General features: G+C 37.4%; 1 protein-coding gene across 2 annotated transcripts in view; it reads right to left on the reverse strand.

Moving 5' to 3' along the window:
• Positions 1 to 966: 966 nt before the first annotated feature.
• The window catches only part of XPR1 (xenotropic and polytropic retrovirus receptor 1), a 246,563-nt gene continuing 225,607 nt past the window's right edge, over positions 967 to 21,922 (reverse strand). For both annotated transcript variants that reach the window (XM_003824723.4, XM_034941805.3), the window contains 4 exons: positions 21,267 to 21,433; positions 17,292 to 17,431; positions 10,933 to 11,154; positions 967 to 7,208 (listed from right to left, as the gene is read on the reverse strand). In XM_003824723.4, coding sequence (XP_003824771.1) covers positions 7,148 to 7,208; positions 10,933 to 11,154; positions 17,292 to 17,431; positions 21,267 to 21,433 — 590 coding nt within the window. In that variant the 3' untranslated portion in view covers positions 967 to 7,147. The remainder of the gene's footprint in view (positions 7,209 to 10,932; positions 11,155 to 17,291; positions 17,432 to 21,266; positions 21,434 to 21,922) is intronic.

Consider the following 21,922-nt stretch of genomic DNA (forward strand, 5'->3'; position numbering starts at 1 on the left):
CCCATCTCTTAAGAAATAAAGTATAAAATAGGTCATTATTCCCATAACATTAAAAAATATCGACTAAAAGTTATCCATATAAAGATGCAGGTCACTAAAACTCTAAGGATTCTTCTGGATATGTCTAGGATGGATACAAGACAGAGTGGCTTCCTAGAACCACCTGGGATTGTGGACTGCTGCTCTAGCGAGGTCTCTGTCTCTTCATCAACAAACTGAGATGACTCATTAATCTACATATTTCTGAGATGCTACATATTTGGAAAAATATAAAATAGTATAGGCATACAAATGTTGAGTATGTATTATCAAATTGTAAAAGTGGTGTTGAGTATCTAGTGATTCTTATATATTCATATCCTATCTTTGACTTTGGCCTGGAAACTCCATATTATCATATTCTGATTTAGCCTACACAGAAATATAGTAATAACAGAGTTTGTGGCACTAAAGTAAGATGAAAAGGCTTTGATGCTTTAGTCAATAAATTATTTTTCTCTTTGCATTGTGGGTATATTCATCTTAGGGTCAGTTAATTTTGTAATCTTTCCTAGATATACATAAGGAATAATAATTAGTCCAGGAATTCTGCAGAAAAGTCCTATGTTCCATCACAGGGCATGGGTATGCAGTGATAGCAGTGTCCACCTCTCCAAAATGTAATTGGACACATCATTTCACCTCATATTTGTAATATTTGAGATTCTTTGTGCGAGTAAAAGAAAGACTTGTTACAACAATCCCATTGCTTTAGAGTCACACCTCATATATTACCTGAAGATAAAAGGCCATTTAAACTTCTTTTAACTTAGTAGGATAGTTTAAAAATTTCACCACTGTAGTCTGTTTGCCCTAACCCCATATGAAAATTAGTCCTAAGGGGAACTATGTTCAGGAATTCAAGAAACCAAGAGAGAAAAACAGTCACACAAACCATTCACCAGCGACAAAGGAGTCAGCAAACTGTTGGAAAACAGAGAGAACTTGTAATAATGAAAAAAGGACAGAGTTTAGTAACCAATCACTTATTTTCTTTAAAAACACATAACCACATTAACTTTTTGCTTTATACAACCATCTAGAAACTATAAAACAGTACCACATTGTGCATTTAACCTACTTATCAAGAAGGGAACTTCATAAGTCATAAGAATTCTACCCATATAGGAAGGAAAAAGGAGACAGCTAATAGCATAGTCACAGATACAACATGAGTCCAAGCAAGCATCAATTCTTCGACATCACCTTTTCCATTTACCAGAGTGGAGACTGAGAAAGAGAGTGAGGGAGAAAAAAGAGGGAAGGAAGCACCCACAGAGGACTAATCACAATCCATAGTTACTTTTGACAACTATAGCTCAGGGTTTCATAGAATAGTATCATTTGACCAACACAGTGTGGTGGAGGGAGAGGGGTGAAGGAAACACAAACAGAAGGAGAGAGTTTGAACAGAAAAATACAATTTTCACCCTATTCCCCTCCTAAATACTCTTCATTGATACAAGCTTCTGTGCCAATCCAGAAAATGGCAAGAAATTAATCTTCACAACGTGACTAAGAGTTCTGTTCTTTTTGTAATTGAAATGTGAGTGGCTCACAATTTTACAATTCAAAATAACGTCATGAACAATGACCCTTTAGGGATTTTCCACAATCTTTCCCCCCAATTCCCACCATGCTGGTGTTGTTACAGGGCAATCAGGGAAGTGCAGGTAGGGACTTCAGAGATAATGATCAAGGGATAGTGAGATGGAAGCCTGGCTCTTTCTTAGAAGTCCACAACTTTCTAGAAGTACTGCAGTCTTTCCCTCTGATTTGTGGTGGCACAGAGGAAAGGGCATAGGAAGAACTAAGGTAATATGGTGGAAGTTTAGTCAAGTAACTGGTTTGAAGGTATACGAGACTGTGTACTTAGTAGATACACTGAATCCAAGGCAAACAATAGGTTATTTGATTGTCCTCCTTAGGTTGATGGCACCATACAAAAAACTGAGGGTGGCTTTGATTTGAAGATAAAATAAACCAAAGGTTTGCTACAAGGAAACATACTTCAGTTGCAAAGTTGTATAATGATTCTCCTCACTTTAAGGGAAACTCTCATCTTGTTCTCACTTTCTCTTCCACCATAAATAAGCAAACATATTCTGGAAGGCTGTTTTCTAGGGGCAACTCAGTATCAGTTTTGATAATTCATACAAGAAAGGCATCATGAGCCATGCCAATCAACAGGCTCCTCTCTGTTCTCAGGCAAACTTCCTGTATGGACTACCTTAGGCTCTTCCAAACCTAATGAGATGTTTTTACTTTTTCATATTTGGTGAGTATGCTGGTTAGATCATTGGTTTGTAACACCAACCAGTGCAAATTTCTCATGCTATCATATAATCAACTCTGTCCCACATTACCATGTGCTCTAACATTGTACAGACTTAAAATACAATGCAGAAAGTTGAGAGTTTGTAGGATTTACTATCAAGACTGATTTCTGAAATGCAGAAACGTATGTGTGTTTGCATTTAGAAAACCTTTAACACTCCTTGTCTTAGCTAATGATCACAAGCAAGAAAAATTTAGATCACTCAGAAAAAGAATATGAACAAAGCTGATAAATTGGATTTATTCTTCTTTACCTAACTTTTGCAGAAGTTCTACCAAAGCTTCAATTGTCTTCACCTGGTCACTAGAGACCGTATCTGTAATGACACTGAATTCCTATTAGATTTGAGAAGTGTGTGGTGATTTTGTAGTTGAGAGAGCTACAAATTCAACTTTCTTTTTTTCTCTCAGAAGCTATCTCAATTTTAAAAACTCAAATGTTATACAGTAAGAGGTACTTGTTTTTTGAGAGGAAAATTTCATGTAAACCATTAAAAGAAAACAATAATAACCTGAAATCTGCTTACCAGATAAGTACAAATGTATCCCACATTTTAAAACAATGCCACAGATAGGGTTATTTTCTTAATTATTTTCATTAGAATAAGAAATTTTTGTGGTCACTGCTTAGAAAACTGCATTTGGGAATAAATAATTATTTCCTGAATAATGCAAAGTAATGGGGAAAAGATGATAGGAAAATAAAGGCAGGTCTTTCCCAGCAATTTAATAACCACTAAGCGGACAGATGGAGGCATCACCTTCGCGTCATCAGGCTCACGTACTTTCCTAACTGCCTTGCTGCGGCTTACTGCCAACGTCCAACATCTTCTTGCTCTTCTCTGCTATCTCCAAAGTTATTTTACTTATCTTCAATGAATGTCTGTTAATCTGATACCTGCATGACTCAATACTACTTTACTTTTTTCTGTTCTTACCTTGCCGTAGTTCACCTATCCAGAAATGGATGATCTGCTTTCTCTAGTTACTGTGAATGTACTTTGGTCAAAGCATGGTGGAAAGATAATATACATCAACACGTTACTTCTGGTAAAGAGCTCAGTTAAAGTCACAGAACTCTCATGTTTAGAATATCAGGAAGTCAGGGATCCTAGGGGCTGGGGCCCATTTTCCTTCTTTAAACGGTTTTTATAAGTTACTACTGAGGTGAATGGTGTTCTCCCACACCTTTGCTTCTGACGGAAGTTAAGCAGCTTGCCTAAGGAGCCTAATGGTAGAGTACTGAAAAAAAGTTGTACATGGGTTTTTGACTACTTTCCAATCTTACAAATGACCATCGTAACCTAATGATTTAATCTTTGATTTCATTGTTTCTCTCTATGCTATGAAATCACCAATTATGCCACTGTAATGGTATAGGCAGCCTTAAATATAGGCACTCATTTGTGCATAGACAGTAAACCACTCTTGTCTTTTAATTTCTCTACACACATCAATGCTTTCTATACTACCATAAAATGAAAAATGAGTTTTATTCATTTATTTAGACTTCCTCTTCATTCCTTTGAGGACTATTTTAATTGATATTAAAAACTGAGTGATTCTCCAAAATAAAACTAGAATTTCTAAACCTAAAATCAAATGAAGTTTGTATTTGGTTAGGTTGCTGCTCCTTTAAAATGAGTCTGTGATTTTTTTTGTTTTTGAGATGGAGTCTTGCTCTGTTGCCCAGGCTGGAGTGCAGTGGCATGATCTCGTCTCACTGCGACCTCTGCTTCCCAGGTTTAAGCAATTCTCCTGCCTCAGTCTCCTGAGTAGCTGGGATTACAGGCATGCGCCACCACGCCCAGCTAATTTTTGTATTTTTAGTAGAGACGGGGTTTCACCATGTTGGTCAGGCTGGTCTCGAACTCCTGAGCTCGTGATCTGCCCACCTCAGCCTCCCAAAGTGCTGGGATTACAGACGTGAGCCACTGCGCCCAGCTGATGTTCATTTTTAAGAATTCTATTGAGAGTTTCAGTGTATGGGAGCCTCCAATCAAATTGTAAGGTGGACACAACATTCGCAACTGCTAGGGCATATAAAATTTAGGACAGGAAAGTGCACATTGCCTTTTTTGAAAGAAAAAAATTAAATGTATGCTTTGTCTCCCAAGCTCTCTTGATGAGGAAAAGCCCTCTTTTCTCTTTACAGCTTTAAGAGGAACATAAAGCTGTGTACTTAAATACACATTTAAACTTCTGTCACATAGCAAGCTGAAAGTTACATAAGCCTTATTTTTGAATAGACTATGCCAATCCGACAAACACTTCAGAAAAGGATTACATCTATCATTGCATCATATGTGAAAGAATAAGACTGATTAGGGCCTAGAATCGTAACAGTTGAAGAAAGACTAAACTGGCCATAGGATACATTAATGTAAAAACACTGGGGAATTCAAACAGCAGAAGTCAACTGTAAGATTTTATGTGTGCCATCATAGAGATTCACTAATAAAGAATAAAGTTAATAATTCAAATGTCTCTGGATACACATTAGTACCACCAATTTTATTTATATAAGAAATGCCTGGTCCACTGGACTTTTCAATTTAACTCAGTAATAATTACTGCTGTTTCTTGACAGACCAGTGATATTTCCCCCATAGTTTTAAAGTACAAAAAACAGAATAGTTAGGGGAAAAAAATCTCAAGTATAAATAATGCAACCTTTAACCTACCAAGGGTCACTAAATTGTTAACACTGATTATTATAAATGATTCAATTTATTTAAACTAAAAAGCATTAATTAAACATTTCCTCTTCCATTTGGGCCAAGGGACATGCTTAACAAAACACAAAAAAGCAACAGAAGCACAAAGTTGTATGATTTTTTCAGAAAACAAAACAAAACAAAAAAACCTCGATTCAAAAAGGGAACACATTTTGGAAGCTAGTCAGAATAAAGATGGAAGAAACTACTTTAAAAAGAAACTATTTGTCAGTTAATTGATAAAAATTTTCTAGTAACAGTAACTTTTACTGGAGTTACGACACGGATGGGTCAAGACTTGTAATACATGGTGGAAGTGCTGATGATAGGAGTGTATTAAAGGGCAGTAACCGAATGTTTTGACTAAGCGAATGGTAATAGCTGCCCTTCCACTTATTTGTTCCTTTGTTTATAATTAAGCTGAAAATTATAGGACTAAATTTACTTTCATGAATCTGCTGGTATTGACTTTGGAATTTTCATCTGGGTCTGGGGGTTATTAAAACACATTTTACCATGTCCTGGAATTTATATTAATTTTGTTAGATAATGAAATGCTAAATTTAATGCCAACCATATTCAATAAAGTAATATCTCTTATGGTTTTCAGGCTTATTTGGATGACTAAGGAACAAAGGGAAGAAATGAGACAAAGAAGTGACAATGGGCACTGTGGACAGATCACAATAGTCTATAATTTCTAAGCAGTGTACTTTTCATGTATGACCAAGTTTAGATTCCTAAAATTTTAAAACAGGTTTTCTATGGGATGGCATGAAATTCAATGTTCATCCTTTAAAACTGCTGGGAGAAATGGCTGCCAAGGTCTTTTGTATCAACATAATATGAATGAGGAAGTATAATTTGTTCCATGCGCTCAAAAATATAGTTTCCCCATGACAGACTTTTAATTTGATCAAATTCTGGCTAAAGTGGTTGAACCCAGAAGAAAAACTATCTAGTGAGGGCACACAGAGCCTCTGAAATAGCTCTGTCTTCTGATTCAGAGCTAGTAAAGGTCACGCTACAGGGACCATACATGTGGATGCATAATAAGGCATAGCTTCAGCTGTTAAGGTTGAAATATGGGCCAGTGTATTCCACATCTGTTCCTTAAAAAGTTAAAAAAATTATCAGAACCTCTTCCATGAAATTCAGCCGGTGGTGTGAAGTGTGGGATTCCTTGTTACGAGAGATATGCTCAGGACTCTAAAGCAGCAGCAACTTAAGAAGTTAGCAATGAAACTTTGGCTTAAAATAAAAACAAAGAAAAGAAAAGGTCAAACTGGTGCAAGTTGTCTCCTGAAAGAGGTATGTGGGACTGACCCTCATAAATGTCATCCAACGTAAGTTTCCCCTGCCTTCTTTTACTGTTATCACCTTCATTGCACAGGAGTTATATCATTCTGTATGGTTAAGTTTCATAAATAATGAGAAAACTATGTGTAACAAATACATCATATTTCCCACCCACCCAGCAACCCTTCCCAAAATAAGAAAAGTTACATCAAATTAAAAAGTAGCTTCATGAATGAAGGTACTGCTTTAAGTTGCACTTTTCCTGCAAGTGCGGCCAGTGCCTTTGCGCTGGGTATGAAGGAAAGAAAAAAATTCTCCACATAAACTGACAAAAAATTTAAAAACCAATGTCCGGTTTCAACCAGTCAAAACCGGGCTAAGCGGAAGCCGAGATATCTCAGTACCGTCCCATCAGAGGGTCCTTGCAATGCCTGTTTTTCATCCTGATAGGTATCTATGTCCTTGTGATTGTAAACAATCCATAAGATACTATGTTTTGTTTCTTAAAACATCCTCTGATTGGCAAATGAAGTAAATATTTGTTTTAAAAATAGAAAATTAAAATTAAACCAGAAGAAAAGAAAAGAAACACAGTGAGCTTGTTTGGAGTCCATAGGATCCGATCCGGAAGAGCTCGGAAAATGTGTTATGTGTTTTCTCCTGTTTTCGGCTGGAAAGGTACTAGAGGTTGCGTTGGTCGAGGAAAGGATTGTAGAGTAGGAAAACCAAAGACGTTAAGCTAGACTTCAGAAAATTCAAGTGTTAGCTTCATCATCTGTGTCTTCTATCAATACCTTAGTGTCACGAGCCTTGGATCTAGTGGTAACAAGGGGGACAAAAAGCACTTAGTCCATTACCCAAATATAAACACTTTCACAGTATTAGACACATTTCCAGTCTTACCATCATTAAACATACATCCTAAACAGGGGCTACCTGCTATACCAGATGGATTATTCTAGAGTTTCCTATTCAATTTCAGATACTATTGGAAAAACACTAAGAAACTAGATCACAACCAGAGGAAGGTAACAAGAACAATGGCAGGGTATGTGCAACGCAGAAGGTAGTGATCTGGGTTTGAGTACTGACTTTGATTTTTTTTTTTTTTTTTTTTTTTTTGAGACAGAGTCTCGCTCTGTTACCAGGCTGGAGTGCAGTGGCATAATCTCAGCTCACTGCAACCTCCATTTCCCAGGCTCAAGCAATTCTCCTGCCTCAGCCTCCTGAGTAGCTGGGATTACAGGCATGTGCCACCACGCTTGGCAAAGTTTTGTATTTTTAGTAGAGATGGGCTTTCACCATGTTGGCCAGGCTGGTCTCAAACTCCTGACCTCAGGTAATCTGCCCGTGTTGGCCTCCCAAAGTGTTAGGATTACAGGCGTGAGTCACTGCACCTGGCCACCTGACTTTGATTTTATGATGCATCTATTTAACCCTTTGAGTGCCCGTTTCTATCTCTGTAAGGCAGGAATGATAACACCTATTTCACTGAATACCACTTTCACCTCATGGAGACAGTATGCATATCAAGTGAGAACATGGATGAAAAAAGCATTAAACAAACTTAAGAAACTGGCTGGTTCCTGTAATCCCAGCTCCTTGGGAGGCTGACATAAGAGGATCGCCTTAGCCCGGGAGTTTGAGACCAGTCTGGGCATCACAGTGAGACCCTGTCTTTAAAAAAAAAAAAAAAAAAAGCCAGGTATGATAGTGCACACCTGTAGCCCCAGCTACTCAGGAAGCTGAGGAAGGAGGATCATTTCAGCCCAGGAGTTCAAGGCTGCAGTAAGGTATGATCACACCACTGCACTCCAGCCTAGGTGACAGACTGAGACCATGTCTCCAAAAAAAAAAAAAAAAAACCAACCTCCAAAAAACAAATATAAGAAATTGTGATAAGGATGATGAGGATGAGATAAAACACCACTTGAGGCATACATGAGAAACCAAAAGAGTTAGCCAGCAGAAGAGAAGACCTAAGGAGAGGCATAACAGTTATTTCTCTTCAAAGAGTTGACAACATACAATGCAGAAGAGGGAGGAGACTCATTATAAGTTATGTGAGAGAGCCCAAATAGGATCAAATTGTTAAAGTTACAGTGAAATTACAGTGAAGCACATTTCAGCCCAACATAAACCATTTACCACTATAAATACCAACAATAAAATCAGGTGGCTGAGTGTGGTGGCTCTTGCCTGTAATCCCAGCACTTTGGGAGGCCAAGGAGGGAAGACTTCTTGAGGCTAGGAGTTTGAGACTAGCCTGGGCAACATAGTAAGACCCTGTCTCTATAAAAAATAAAAAATTAGCTGGGCAGAGGGGTGCAGGCGTGTAGTGCCAACTACTTGGGAGGCTGAGGTGGGAGGAGTGCTTGAACCCAGGAGGTTGAAGCTGCAGTGAGTCATGATCGTGCTGCTGCATTGAGCCAACCTGGGCAACGGAGCGAGATACTGTTTCAAACAAACAAACAAACAAACAAAAAAACCACACACATTAAGGATATGCTAAAGGTTGCATGAGTGATAAAGTCAGTACTGAAACTCAGATCTTATTTTGGATTCCCTGCACTCTCCGCTGTACACCAACTGTTCCATTCCTAATGTCTTACTCTTGGTGCAATCTGGTTTCCCAGAGTTTCTCCGTTAAACACCTGACATGGAACAGAATAATCTATTGCCAAAGAGCCCCTTGTTTAAGCAGAAATAGTATATGTTTAGATTGCCCTCTGCTGGTAACTAACAAGGATAATTAGACTTCAAAATCAGGAGCTCAATGAGGTCACCAATCACACTCAGCATTTTCTTCCAGCCCTTTGTGGCACTTATCTCACTGACCCACTCAGTGCTCCCCTGCCCCAGCTTCTTCAAACTCTGCTTCCTTGGGATCACAGCACCAACCATGCTTTGTTTTGATGCTCTTCCTATTACCTCCCTGACTATTCCTGCCTCTTTTGTTTATTTTCTTTTTTTCTCTGGTCTGTGTTTGTTCCCTGGCTACTATGGTTGAGCCAGGGATTAAGACTCAGTTCCCTGCTCTCTGCTTTTCTCTGCCTTCTTCAGAGAACTTCCAAATCTCTATTTAAAGTTCAGCAGGTTCTACTCTACTCCTCTATATCCAATGAGTTACTGATACTACCTCCTGTTTCTTACTTCCTTCAAAACATCTCCTTATGTTCCTTCTGGTCCAACAGTAAGCATCCTGATCTGAATTTTCACTGCCCCATACATTGAAGTACTGCATAGCTTTTCATCTGGCTTTCTGGCCTTGAGTTTTCCCTTGCCTAATATATCTTACACAGTGCTATTAAAACTTCCTAGGATACTACTTTCACAATGTCATTCTTCTACAGAAAAATTCTCTGTGACTCGTGGCTGGGTGCGGTGGCTCATGCCTGTAATGCCAGCACTTTGGGAGGCCAATGTGGGCGGATCACGAGGTCAGGAGATCGAGACCATCCTGGCTAACATGGTGAAACCCCATCTCTACCAAAAACACAAAAAATTAGCTGCGTGTGGTAGCGGACGCCTGTAGTCCCAGCTACTCGGGAGGCTGAGGCAGGAGAATGGCGTGAACCCAGGAGGTGCAGCTTGCAGTGAGTGGAGACTGCACCACTGCACTCCAGCCTGGGCAACAGAGCGAGACTCCATCTCAAAAAAAAAAAAATTATCTGTGACTCATTCCTGCCTACAAGATCAAGTTTGCATTTTCAGCCTTTTACAATCATACTTCATCTATTCAGCAAAATTATTCTTACTATAATTCTAGTCACATGGTTTTTCTTTCTGCACTTCATTTCTACCTTTATGTTCTTTACTGTGTCTCTAGTCTATTCACTCCCTTATCCTTTAGAAAACCGTTCATCTTCAACCTAAGCCTCCTTCATTCCAATCTACTGTGCTATCTATTGTCTCTAAATTTCATATGCAGTCACCATATACTGTACATTTATGGTAACTTTTAGCAACATACGTAGTCAATGACTGATAAAAATATTGTTGTAGGTATTTAATAAGAAGATAAAAATAGTAATAGTTTATTCTTAGTAGGCTCTTTCTGTGAGGGAACTGGTCCAAGTTCTATGTAATAATGAATATAATCCACTTAACCGCCCTATAAGCAAGAACCATATTAATTTCAATTTACAGATGAGGGGCAGAAAACAGAAATTAAGTCATTTGGTCAAGGCATAGATGGCAGGATTCCTAAAGTTTATAACATAAAAATTATTTGTATACACAACACACAGAAGAGTCAAGTATTAATAAATCACTCTCCAACAACCTTTTCCTCCAGACAGTGGATCTTTAGTGCCAAATTACTAGGTTATGCATTGATGACATTTACTCTATGTGCTCATTTAGACAGTCATAGGCTGTATCATATGGAATTGCTGCTTATTACTGTTTTTTTGTAGGTGAAAAATGGCTGAGTATTGGCAATTTCATTTGGTTCAACCTGATAGCTTTTTAGCTTACATGCTACCCAATGCTAAAACTCAAAGGAAATATGCCTCACAGAAGTAGAAGCCATACATACTGAGAAGCGAGGCGAGGCCGGCGCAGGGATATGCTCTGGTTGTACTTCCATGACCGATTCTTCTGGCGGTTTCGTACCCCATCATCCTGGTCCATCATCTGTTCTAGGAGAGTCTGATCATCTGCGTTCAGGGGGGCCACAGAGATGTCCCGCACAGCACGGAATTCACCACAGTTATTCAGATGTTCATTCTCCAGGCGGAAGAAGTTCCACACAAATCGCCTTAGCAAAATGGGGTAGATCAAAGTACTCATGAAATTGTAACATACTTCTGCTACCTGTAAACCTCCCAGGGTATCAAGTTTCCACTCATGGAAACAAAAACAAAGAATTAAGGGCTTGAATATTAAAATAGGGAAAGATGGTGTTGTGGGGAGGTGGTGGTGGGGGGGTAAGGGAAACAAGACTAGACTACGAAAAAGGGAGGGACTTATGGAATGCAGTTTTAGAGTGCTCATTCTTTCAACTTATTTGAAAAATATTTACTGAATGTCTGCCATAAGGCAGTAAAGGCACAGAATGACTCAAAGCCTTTTTGCCCTTATGGGGTGTAATTTCTAGTGGTGGAGACAGACAATGAGCAAGTAAACAATCAATCGGCTAATGATAAGTACTGTGAAGAAAATAAAGCAGGACAAGGGAATAGAGTATGCCATCATTAAGACTGGTTAGGGAAAGCTTCTTTGAAGACATGGCAGCTATTGAAAACCTGACTGATACAAAGAAGCAAGTCATGTAAAAATCCTGGAGGAAAGCATCCCAGGCAGAGGAAAATGGCAAGTATAAAAAGGCAAGTTGGAAACAACAGCAAGGTCAGTGGGGGCTAAGAATAAGTGAGGTTAAAATAGCAGGAGATAATGATGGAGGGGTGGAAGAGGGCCCACCCACAGAGGGCCTTATAACCCATAGTTTAAATTTTAGGTCTAATGGAGAACAATGAGAGAACAACAGGAGAATAAAGTGATTTGTTTGAAAAAGGTCCTGCTGAATGGTGAAGAGATCAAAGGGAGACAAGAACAGCTGAAAACAGACCAATTAGAAGGGCTGTTGCAGCAGTCCAGAAAAGAGATGATGGTGACTTAAAGGTGGTAATAACAGAAGTGATGAGAAGCAGACAGACAAAGGATTTATTTATAAAGATGGAGCTGACAGGACTTACTGACATGCGATGTGAGTCGTCTTAGGGTTTTTGGTCTAAGGGAAAGGTGACACCATTTACTAAGATCAGAGATGCAGGGCTGTTCCTCTTAGGTTAGAGCTAATCATTAGATATGGGAGAATTCAGTAGAGAGGTGGACGAGAGTCTGCAGTTCAAGGGAAAGTTTATGGCTGGAGATAGCATAAAGACAGTATTTCACATAATAGGTTTAGGAATAATACAACTAGAGGAGACAAGAGGGCAGAAGATTAAATCCTGGAACACTCTAACACTTAAAAGTTTGGGGGGAGGAGGAAGAACCAGTAAAGGAGTGGACAAGGAATAGCTAGTGAGACAGGAGACTGTAGTTTCTGAGAAGTCAAGTGAAGAAAGTGCTTTGCTGGGAAGTAAAGTAAGGTAAATAAGTACAGAGAACTGACCAGGGGATTTAGCAAAATGGGCAGTACGATCTAAAAGCACAGGCTCTGGGAGACTGTCTAGATTCAAATCATGGCTCTACCACTTGCTAGCTGTAATGACCTTGGATGAGTTACTTAACCTATGCTTCAGTGTCATCAGTAAAAGACATGATAACAGCACCTACTTCCTAAGATTGTTGTGAGGATTTAATAAAGGTAAAAGGCTTAGAACGCTGTCAGCTACATAGTAGGCACTACAATATTATTATTATAGATTATTAACAAAAGTGGTTTAGTTTGAGTATTGGGAATACATACTTGAATGAAAAAGAATGGGAGAGAAGTGAGAGTGGAGACAGCAAGTGCAGATGCCTCTTGAAGAGTTTTGCTATAAAGGACAGCAGAAAAGATGGGCAGTAGTTGGAGAGAGAAAGCTGATCTAAAGATGGTGTTTTTTTTGTTTGTTTTAAATGGGATAGAACATTTGATTTAATTAGTAAGCAAATGATTTTAAAAAGAAAATCGTCATGAGGTATTTTTCTTTTTTTACTAGAATTTCTTTTAAAAAATTGATGAAGTAGCACACATGAAAGAGAAAGAAGTGGGTGGGGGAAGGTGGCAGCAGCGATGGGGAGTTCAGGTGCCAGGCCGAGGCATTCAGGAAGGTGAGGAAGGGAAGGAGCACTGGTCTGGAGAGAGCTCTGATGGCAGGTGGATTCCAGAGTCATGCTTTCTCTCTCAGGTTTTCTTTCCGTTTCCAGCTTCTGTCTTATTTTAACAGGCAGTGTTTGTCCATCCTGACTTAGACGAATGTTATACACCTATCTGAAAATATCTTTATATCGTCTTATTTGTGAAAGATATCTACACTGGGCAGAGTCTAGGTAAGCAGTTATTTTCTTTCAGCACATTAAAGATTTCATTTTAATAATTTCTGACTTTCACTGTTGCTGTTGAAAGTTAGTCCTTCTTTCTCTTGGCTAATTTGCCTTTTTTTTTAAGATAAGCATTTCAATAGAAGTATATCACACATAAAGTATGCAAATAAAAAATGTACAGCTTAATTATCATAAAGGGACTCACTGTGTAATTACCATCCAGAAATATGAAATACATTACCATACACTGAAAACCACCTTTAGGGTTCTTTCCTATGTTAACTTCCAGAGAGTTCATTGATTTACTCTTCATACTTAGTTCTACAATCCACCTGGAATTGATTCCACACACAGTATACAGTAGGAGCTGGGAACCATTTTTTTCCATATGGATATCCAGTTGACTCAATATCATTTATTAAAGGCCCTCTTTTTCCACTGTTATGTAGCCACCTTTGTCATAAATCAAGAAGTATCAAGGTATGCACGAGTGGATTTCTTTCTGTACTCCCTATTCTGTTCCAGTGGATTGTCTATCCTTTCACCAACACCATATACTGTCTTACTCACTGTAACTATATAATCAATTTTGATATCTGACAGTAGAAGTCTTTTAACTTTGTTCTTTTCAGGATAGTCTTGGCCATTCTTGACCTTTCGTATTCCCATATAAATTACAGAACTGGCTTGTCGATTTTCCCACGTCTACACAGCTTTAATTAAACCTATTCCTAGGTATATATCCGATATATTCTGATGCTATTCAAAATGATATGGTTTTTAAAATGTTCTTTTTCTAGTTGTTATGACTGTTTTTAAAAATGACTGATTTATATTATGTTGACCTTGTATTCAGAACTGTGACATTAGATCTAATTATTTGTAAACTATTTTGAATTTTCTGTGTAACTGTCATCAGTGAATAATTATAGTTTTATTTTTTCCTTTCCAATTCTGATAGTTCTTTTTCCTCATTGCGCTAGCTATACTTTGATGATATTAAATAAAAGTGGGAACAGCAGACACACTTGTCTCATTCCTGATTTCAAGGGAAAGTTTATAGTGTTCACTGTTAAATATGTTCTTGATTGTGTTTTTGTAGAAAACATTTTTTTCATGAACAGGTATTGACTTTTATCAATGGCCTTTTCTACAAATATAGAGGTTCTTTTTCCCCCTTTATTCTGTTAATATAAGTGAGACAGGTTTCTTTCTTTTTTTTTTTTTTTGAGACAGGGTCTCCCTCTGTTGCCCAGGCTGCAGTACAGTGGTGCAATCTTGGCTCACTGCAACCTCTTCCTCCTGGGTTCAAGCAATTCTCCCAACTCAGCCTCCTGAGTAGCTGGGACTACAGGCATGCGCCACTACTCCCGGCTAATTTTTGTATTTTTAGTAGAGATGGGGTTTCACCATGTTGGCCAGGCTGGTCTTGAACTCCTGACCTCAAATGATCCACTCACCTCAGCCTCCCAAAGTGCTGGGATTACAGGTGTGAACCACCGTGCCTGGCCCTGATTGATTTTTGAATGTTAAATCTTACATTCCTAGAACGAACCTAATTTGTATTACCCTTTTTATATATTGTTGAATTCATATGCTAATATTTCATTCAGGATTTTTACAACTGTGTACATGAGACAGATTAGTTTTTATTAAAATGTCATTGTAGGCTTATATATCAAAGTTATGCTGGCTGCAGAGAACAAACTAGAAAGTGTTTCCTTTTATGCTCTTTTTTTTTCTGGAAGAGTTTTGTATAAAATTGGTTAATATTTCTTCCTCAAATATTTGAAAGAATTCCTGGGCCTGGCGTTTTCTTTGTGCAAAGTATTTTAACATGAATTTAATTTCTTTAATACAGATTTTCTATTTCTTCTTTATTGGTTTTGGCACACTGCTTTTTCAGTAATTTGTCCATTCATCTAAATTTTTAAATTTATTGATATAAAGTTGCTCGTAAGATAGTCTTACTCTTTAAATAAATGTCTTTGGGTTTTTTGATATTCATAATTTGTACTTCCTTTTCTTTTTTGCTTTATCAGTCTTAAGTACTTTATCAACAGTATTTGGCATTTTAAGGAAATTAAGTTTGGCTTTATCATTAATAATTTTCTGTATTGTGTGTTTGTTTTCTGTTCCATTAATTTACGTTCTTTATATTTACTTCTACTTTCTTTTGGGATTTGCTGTTTTTTAAATCTTTCTTATTTCCTGAGCTATATACTTTTCTGATATATACATGTAAAGTTACACATTTCCTTGTAAGCATGGCCCTAGCTGCATTTTACATTTTTCTTTTATCACATTTTCAATTACATTCTGTTCAAAAAAAAAATTTTTTTTTTTTTTTGAGACGGAGTCTTGCTCTGTCACCCAGGCTGGAGTGCAGTGGCATGATCTTGACTCACTGCAACCTCTGCCTCCCAGGCTCAAGTGACCCTTACACCTCAGCCTCCTGAGTACCTGGGACTACAGGCGCGCACCACCATGCCCAGCTAATTTTTGTATTTTTTGTAGAGATGTGTTTTGCCATGTTGCCCAGGCCAGTGTCAAACCCCTGAGTTCAAGTGATCTGCCCACCTTGGCCTTCCAAAATGCTGGGATTACAGGCATAAACCATCACGCCTGGTTACTCAAAATATTTTAAAATTTGCATTACAATTTCAATTTTGACCTGGGGTTATCAGACATGTACTGCTTAATTTCTAAACATTTGGGACTTTTGAGTTATCTTTTTGTGATTATAATCCCTGCAATTTGTTGAGACTTCCTTTATGGCACAGTATAAGGTTAATTTTGGTAAATGTTCTACATGTATTTAAAAGAATATGTATTTAGTAGTTGGATGCAGTTCTCTACATATGTCATTCAGGTTTAATTAATTAACTGACCCCTTATTTATCTATCACTGAAGGAAATATGTTAAAATCTGAAATTGTAAATTTACTTGTAGCAACGCCAGCTTTTGCTTTACAAAATTTTAAGGCATTTTATTAGGTGCATACAAATTTTAATTGGCAGTCACAAGTGAATTTCAAAGTCTACAGATTTGGCAAATTTCTATAGTGCAAAGGTAGTGTTAGTGCTCTGTTTATCTTGGGGCTCCTGTTTTCATTTAGATTTTGGATTATCTTGTCTGATTTTTTTTTAGAATATTTAAACACTTTTTTTTTTTTGAGACGGAGTTTTGCTCTTGTTGCCCAGGTTGGAGTGCAATGGTGCAGTCTTGGCTCACTGCAACCTCTGCCTCCTGGATTCAAGTGATTCTCCTGCCTCAGCCTCCCGAGTAGCTGGGATTACAGGTGCCCACCACCATGCCCAGCTAATTTTTGTATTTTTAGTAGAGACAGCGTTTCACCATGTTGGCCAGGCTGGTCTTGAACTCCTGACCTCAGGTGATCCGCCGGCCTCGGCCTCCCAAAGTGTTGGGATTACAGGAGTGAGCCACTGCACCTGGCCAGATTTAAACACATTTTATCTAGCATTTTTATTGTTTTCAGTGAGAAGGCTGGGCTGAATAACTCAGACTGCCAAATTGCAAAAAATGATTGATTTCTGTTTTAAGCCATTTTACCTCCCAATTTCCACTTATCCTTTCAATGGAACCCCGTTCTAAAGAAGCTTTTAAGTCATCATCAATGGTTATTTTAACTTTGTAAGAATTAACCTCTGGGCTGGGCACAGTAGCTCACGCCTGTAATCCCAGCACTTTGGGAGGCCGAGGTGGGTGGATCAACTGAGGTCAAGAGTTCGAGATCAGCCTGGCCAACATGGTTTTCCAATTCTAAGGCTGAGGAGAAATTTGAGAAAAGTTGGAAAATTAAAGGTTTTCAAGTACAAGTTATAATAAATTCTAATTTGTAAGTATTGGGTGTCTTTTAGGTTAAAAAGAATCTTTAATAAACTTTTCAGTAGTTTGCTTACCGGAAAACCTCAAGTGGGGCAAAGACAGTAGCAATGATGTCCCCAGAATGAGGCAACAAAGTTGTAGAGGTAATCGAGATTTGGATAGTCCAAGCAAAGCGCAGAATCACATCCTCTATTATGGCACAGTAGTAGTAGGCCTGAGAAATAATAAAGAAATTGAGTATGTTTTCTATCACATTTCTCATAAATAGGCATACCAATGAGCATATGTCCTACAAACAAGACTCACACATGTCCTACGAATAAGCACAGGTTCAAGAGGAAAGTTGTATTTTATTCTGCAGGGAAGTACACATTATATTTTAGAATGATTTCTACCAATTTAGTTTTTTCTTAAATGGTATAATATCCAGTATGAAGTATTACTGAATTTGAGTAATCATTAACAAATATGTTTCACTGCCATACTGTATGCCAGGCTTTCTTCTAGGGCCCAGAAATATAAGCTGGTTAAGATCCTTGATTGATTGAGATTACATTCTAACACGTACAGTAGACTTAATAGCTAATATCAGAAAAGATTAGCAGATTTATTCACTGTGTTATTTGTACTTTTATTCTCCATTTGCCTTACCCTGTATTTGAAGAAAGTTTTGCCTTGCTTTTTGATGTGAATGAAATTAAGCTTGGATTTCACAACCGTGGTTGAATTTAAGAAATGTTCTATTTTTACATGGGGAAGACGGTGCTCAAGTAATACTTGCAGGTACTAGCACCCAGGATTTAGGAGTCCAGTCCAGTTTTAGCTACACAAAAGTCTTAAGTACACAAATTGCCAATAGAGCAGAACTATATAATTCATAGATTTGCTCATTATTAATCTCAAGGAAATCAGCTCTTTAAATATATGTATTTAAAGAATGTGAAATATTTGGGAAGGGGAACTACTATGTATTAAGCCATAATATTTATTTTACTTAAAAAATTTTTAAACAAAGTAATGCTAGTCATTGTGAGAATGCTATTCTAAAAAAAAAAAAAAGTCCCCTGGCCACCTTCTCTTTCCATCCCTAGAGACCGAACATTTTCAAAATTTGTAGCTACTTCTTCTACTTAGCCTCCATGTATTAAACTAATATGTGTATAGTGTTATATCTTGATTACTCAATTTTAGATATTATTCACTGACTGATGATTATGATACATTTAATGAGGATTATTATGAGGATTTTAACACATTCACATGGCTCACTGTTCCCTCTCCTTCCTCACAATATAGTGATAATGCAATTTTTGGGTAAATCCACATTCACTTTATTATTAGGCTTAACTGAAGAACTGCAATTTCATGTGCCTTTCAGAGTCAGTCTTAAGCTATTCACCACTGACCAATGTGGAAACTGATGTCACCAAAAATGTGGAAGTCTTTCGGGAGGAATACACTTATCTTTGAGGTCAAGAGACACAGCAAAGTTAAGTGTGAATATAAAGATGACAAAAATTGTTCCTGGACCTGGGATGTGGTGCTTAATATTATGCATTCCTAAGAACTGATTTTAAGAACTGTTAATCCCTAAGAACTGATTTTAAGGTTCATATACCTGTGTTCTAAATTTTTAATGAAGCTCCACTGGATTCCACACTTTTCAAGCTGGATGAATTTTATTCCAACTATCTGCCTTTTGTTTTAGTTTTTTGTTTTTGTTTTTTTTTTTAAGACAGGGTCTTGCTCCATCGCCCAGTCTGGAGTACAGTGGCATGAACATAGCCCACTGCAGTCTTGAACTCCAGGGCTCAAGTGATCCTCCTGCCTCAGCATCCCGAGTAGCTGGGGCTACAGGCGTGTGCCACCACATCCAGTTATTTTTATTTTATTTTAGTAGAGTCAGTGTCTCACACTATGATGCCTAGGCTGGTCTGGAACTCAAGCAATTCTTCTGTCCTGGCTTCCCAAAGTGCTGGGATTACAGGTGTGAGCCACCACGTCTGGCCAGTATTTTTTAAAATTAAAGGAATGTGGTGATCCAGCAGAACATCTTTCTTGTAAGTTTGCAAATTATAATGTAGGAAAGTATTTATTTTGTTTTTTAGAGTCATGAAAATATGTAACAACAAAGAAACTGAGTGAAAAATTATATTCACTAATTTTATTACCTAGAAATCACTATGTTAGAACTATTTAAAAGCGGGAATGGATCAACATTTATATAAAGATACAAACAATTTATCTAAGCAATTATCATAATAAGAAACAAATGTTTTGGGAGGCCGAGGCAGGCGGATCATGAGGTCAGGAGATTGAGACCATCCTGGCTAACACGGTGAAACCCCGTCTCTACTAAAACTACAAAAAATTAACCGGACGTGGTGGCGGGCGCCCGTAGTCCTAGCTACTTGGGAGGCTGAGGTAGGAGAATGGTGTGAACCTGGGAGGTGGAGCTGGCAGTGAGCCGAGATCGTGCCACTGCACTCTAGCCTGGGTGACAGAGCAAGACTCTGTCTCAAAAAAAAAAAAAAAAAAAAAAAAGAAACAAATGTTTTATAGCTCTCAGAGGGCAAGAACAATGTAAACAAAAATAAAACACACATATTTGGTGAGCACAAAAGGGCCATTTTTAACTGAGCTCCTATCTACTCTCTGATTGTTAATTTTCTTTTCAAATTAGATTTATAAAAATATGTCTAATATCTTGGTCATATATTCTAATTTTTCACATTGGGGGTATTGCTATAGTTTAGGTAAAAAAGATCACTGTCAACAACTGTCCCCTTTTCCCCTTTATTTGTTCATCTGAAGTTACTCTACATATCATTCTTTGAATTCACCATTCCTCACACCTGAAAATGGCCTTCCCTACTTACCAACTGAATATTACACATCCATACACTTTTCCAAATACAATTTTAAGGTACTAGTGACATGCTGATAGAGTATAAAATGTTAGTGACCTAATCTACACTTCCTTCTCCATCACAGAATTTTAGACTGGGAAAAGACCAAGAGATAATCTAGTTTAACATACTTAACCTCATAAACAAGAATCCACTATAGTCTGGTTGCAGACAATTATATAGCTAGTTAGTGAAAGAGCTGGGATTAGAATTTACATTCACATTCAGGATTACCAGTTCATTGTTTAATTTCTTTCAAGGTCTAATCATGGTATTTATCCTTTACTAAAATATCTGAGTATAGATATTTTTGATTTTTTGACTTTTTAATTCAGCCCCTCTTGTCTTTTTATTAATACATAGAAAAAATCCTAAAATAATTCCTAAAGAATTATTCCTAAAGAATTATCTATGTTTTCTGATTGAAATGGCACTTGATTTTAACAAATATTAGATGAAATAAATGAAAGGAGAAGTCTTCTTGATGCAATCAAGCAGAGTCAGCCACTCCTTCTCCTTTGTCTTTTCATGACACTTTTCATTTAGTCAAGTATTTATTCATTCATCCCAGAAACATTAAGTCTACTATAGACCAGTAATTATGCTGGGAAGTGAAGAATATGGACACCTAAGCACATTATTATAATACAATGTGATAACTGCTATAATGGTAGTTTATATAGGGTAAAAAAAGATTAAGATGAATAGCTGACTATGCTAGGAAAAATAAAGAAAGGCTTCTTGGAGAAAGTAACACTTAAACTGACTTTTAAAGAGGAGGAACAGGTGTTTACAAAGCAGACGAGAGAGAGTGTTTCAGACTGAGGGCATTCCATGTTCAAAAACAAATCATAAACTACAGTAAGTTATTTATTCTTCTATTCCAGTCTTTATCGCATTGTATTGCAATTTGTTTACTTATCTGAACATAGTTTATGGCTTTCCTTGAGAATGAGAATTTTACTTTGTTTTGATTTCCTATAGTACCTAGCATATAGTAAACATCTAATATATTTTTGTTAATTGTTTTTCTAATTATATTAGAGTAATATAATTAGAGGTTGGGTCTGTACTGCAACAGGATTAGCTAGTGGTATACCTAAGTTTGTTCTTTTAAACAAACACACTCTTTATACATACTTTTTGGGGGTATACAATCTCTTCCCGGAGGAAAGTGTTCTCTCCAGCATTCTTATCGAAGAGACCCCAGTCCATCTTGAGATCCCAGATGAGGGTATAGCAGGAACTGATGATATAAAAGACAATCCACAGGTAAAAGAACACCATAGTGTCCGAGTGACCTCGTTCTGAAGAAAGAAGAGGGAAAGAGAAAAGAGAAAATTACTACATTTAAGTAAAATTTTTCATTAATAACACTAATTAAAACAGATTCTTAAAATAGCTCCATAAGAAAGCAAAGCTTTAAACAGATCGTAGGAAGATCACTGTCTAACAAAGGTTAAATAATAAATATGATTTCCCTGAGGTCCAAAGCAATCATCAAACATTTATTGAATACATAACACTTACACAAATGTATAAAAGTTTTGGAGGCTCTATGCTGAATACATAAAAATCTGTATAATTGCAATGAAGGCGTCGAATGTTACAAAAGATGCAATTTTAACTTTTGCCATCAGGTGGCAGCCTAGTGCAAAATATGAAAAAGATTCCTGAAACACTACTAACAAGGAATGTGCATTTGCTTCAAGAAATTCTTGGATTGTTTTTACTTTAGAACATTTCCTTCATACACTTAGATGTTGTCCATACTTATCATGATGGCAACCAGATAA

Source organism: Pan paniscus, chromosome 1 (assembly GCF_029289425.2).
Source record: "Pan paniscus chromosome 1, NHGRI_mPanPan1-v2.0_pri, whole genome shotgun sequence".
NCBI lineage: Eukaryota > Metazoa > Chordata > Mammalia > Primates > Hominidae > Pan > Pan paniscus.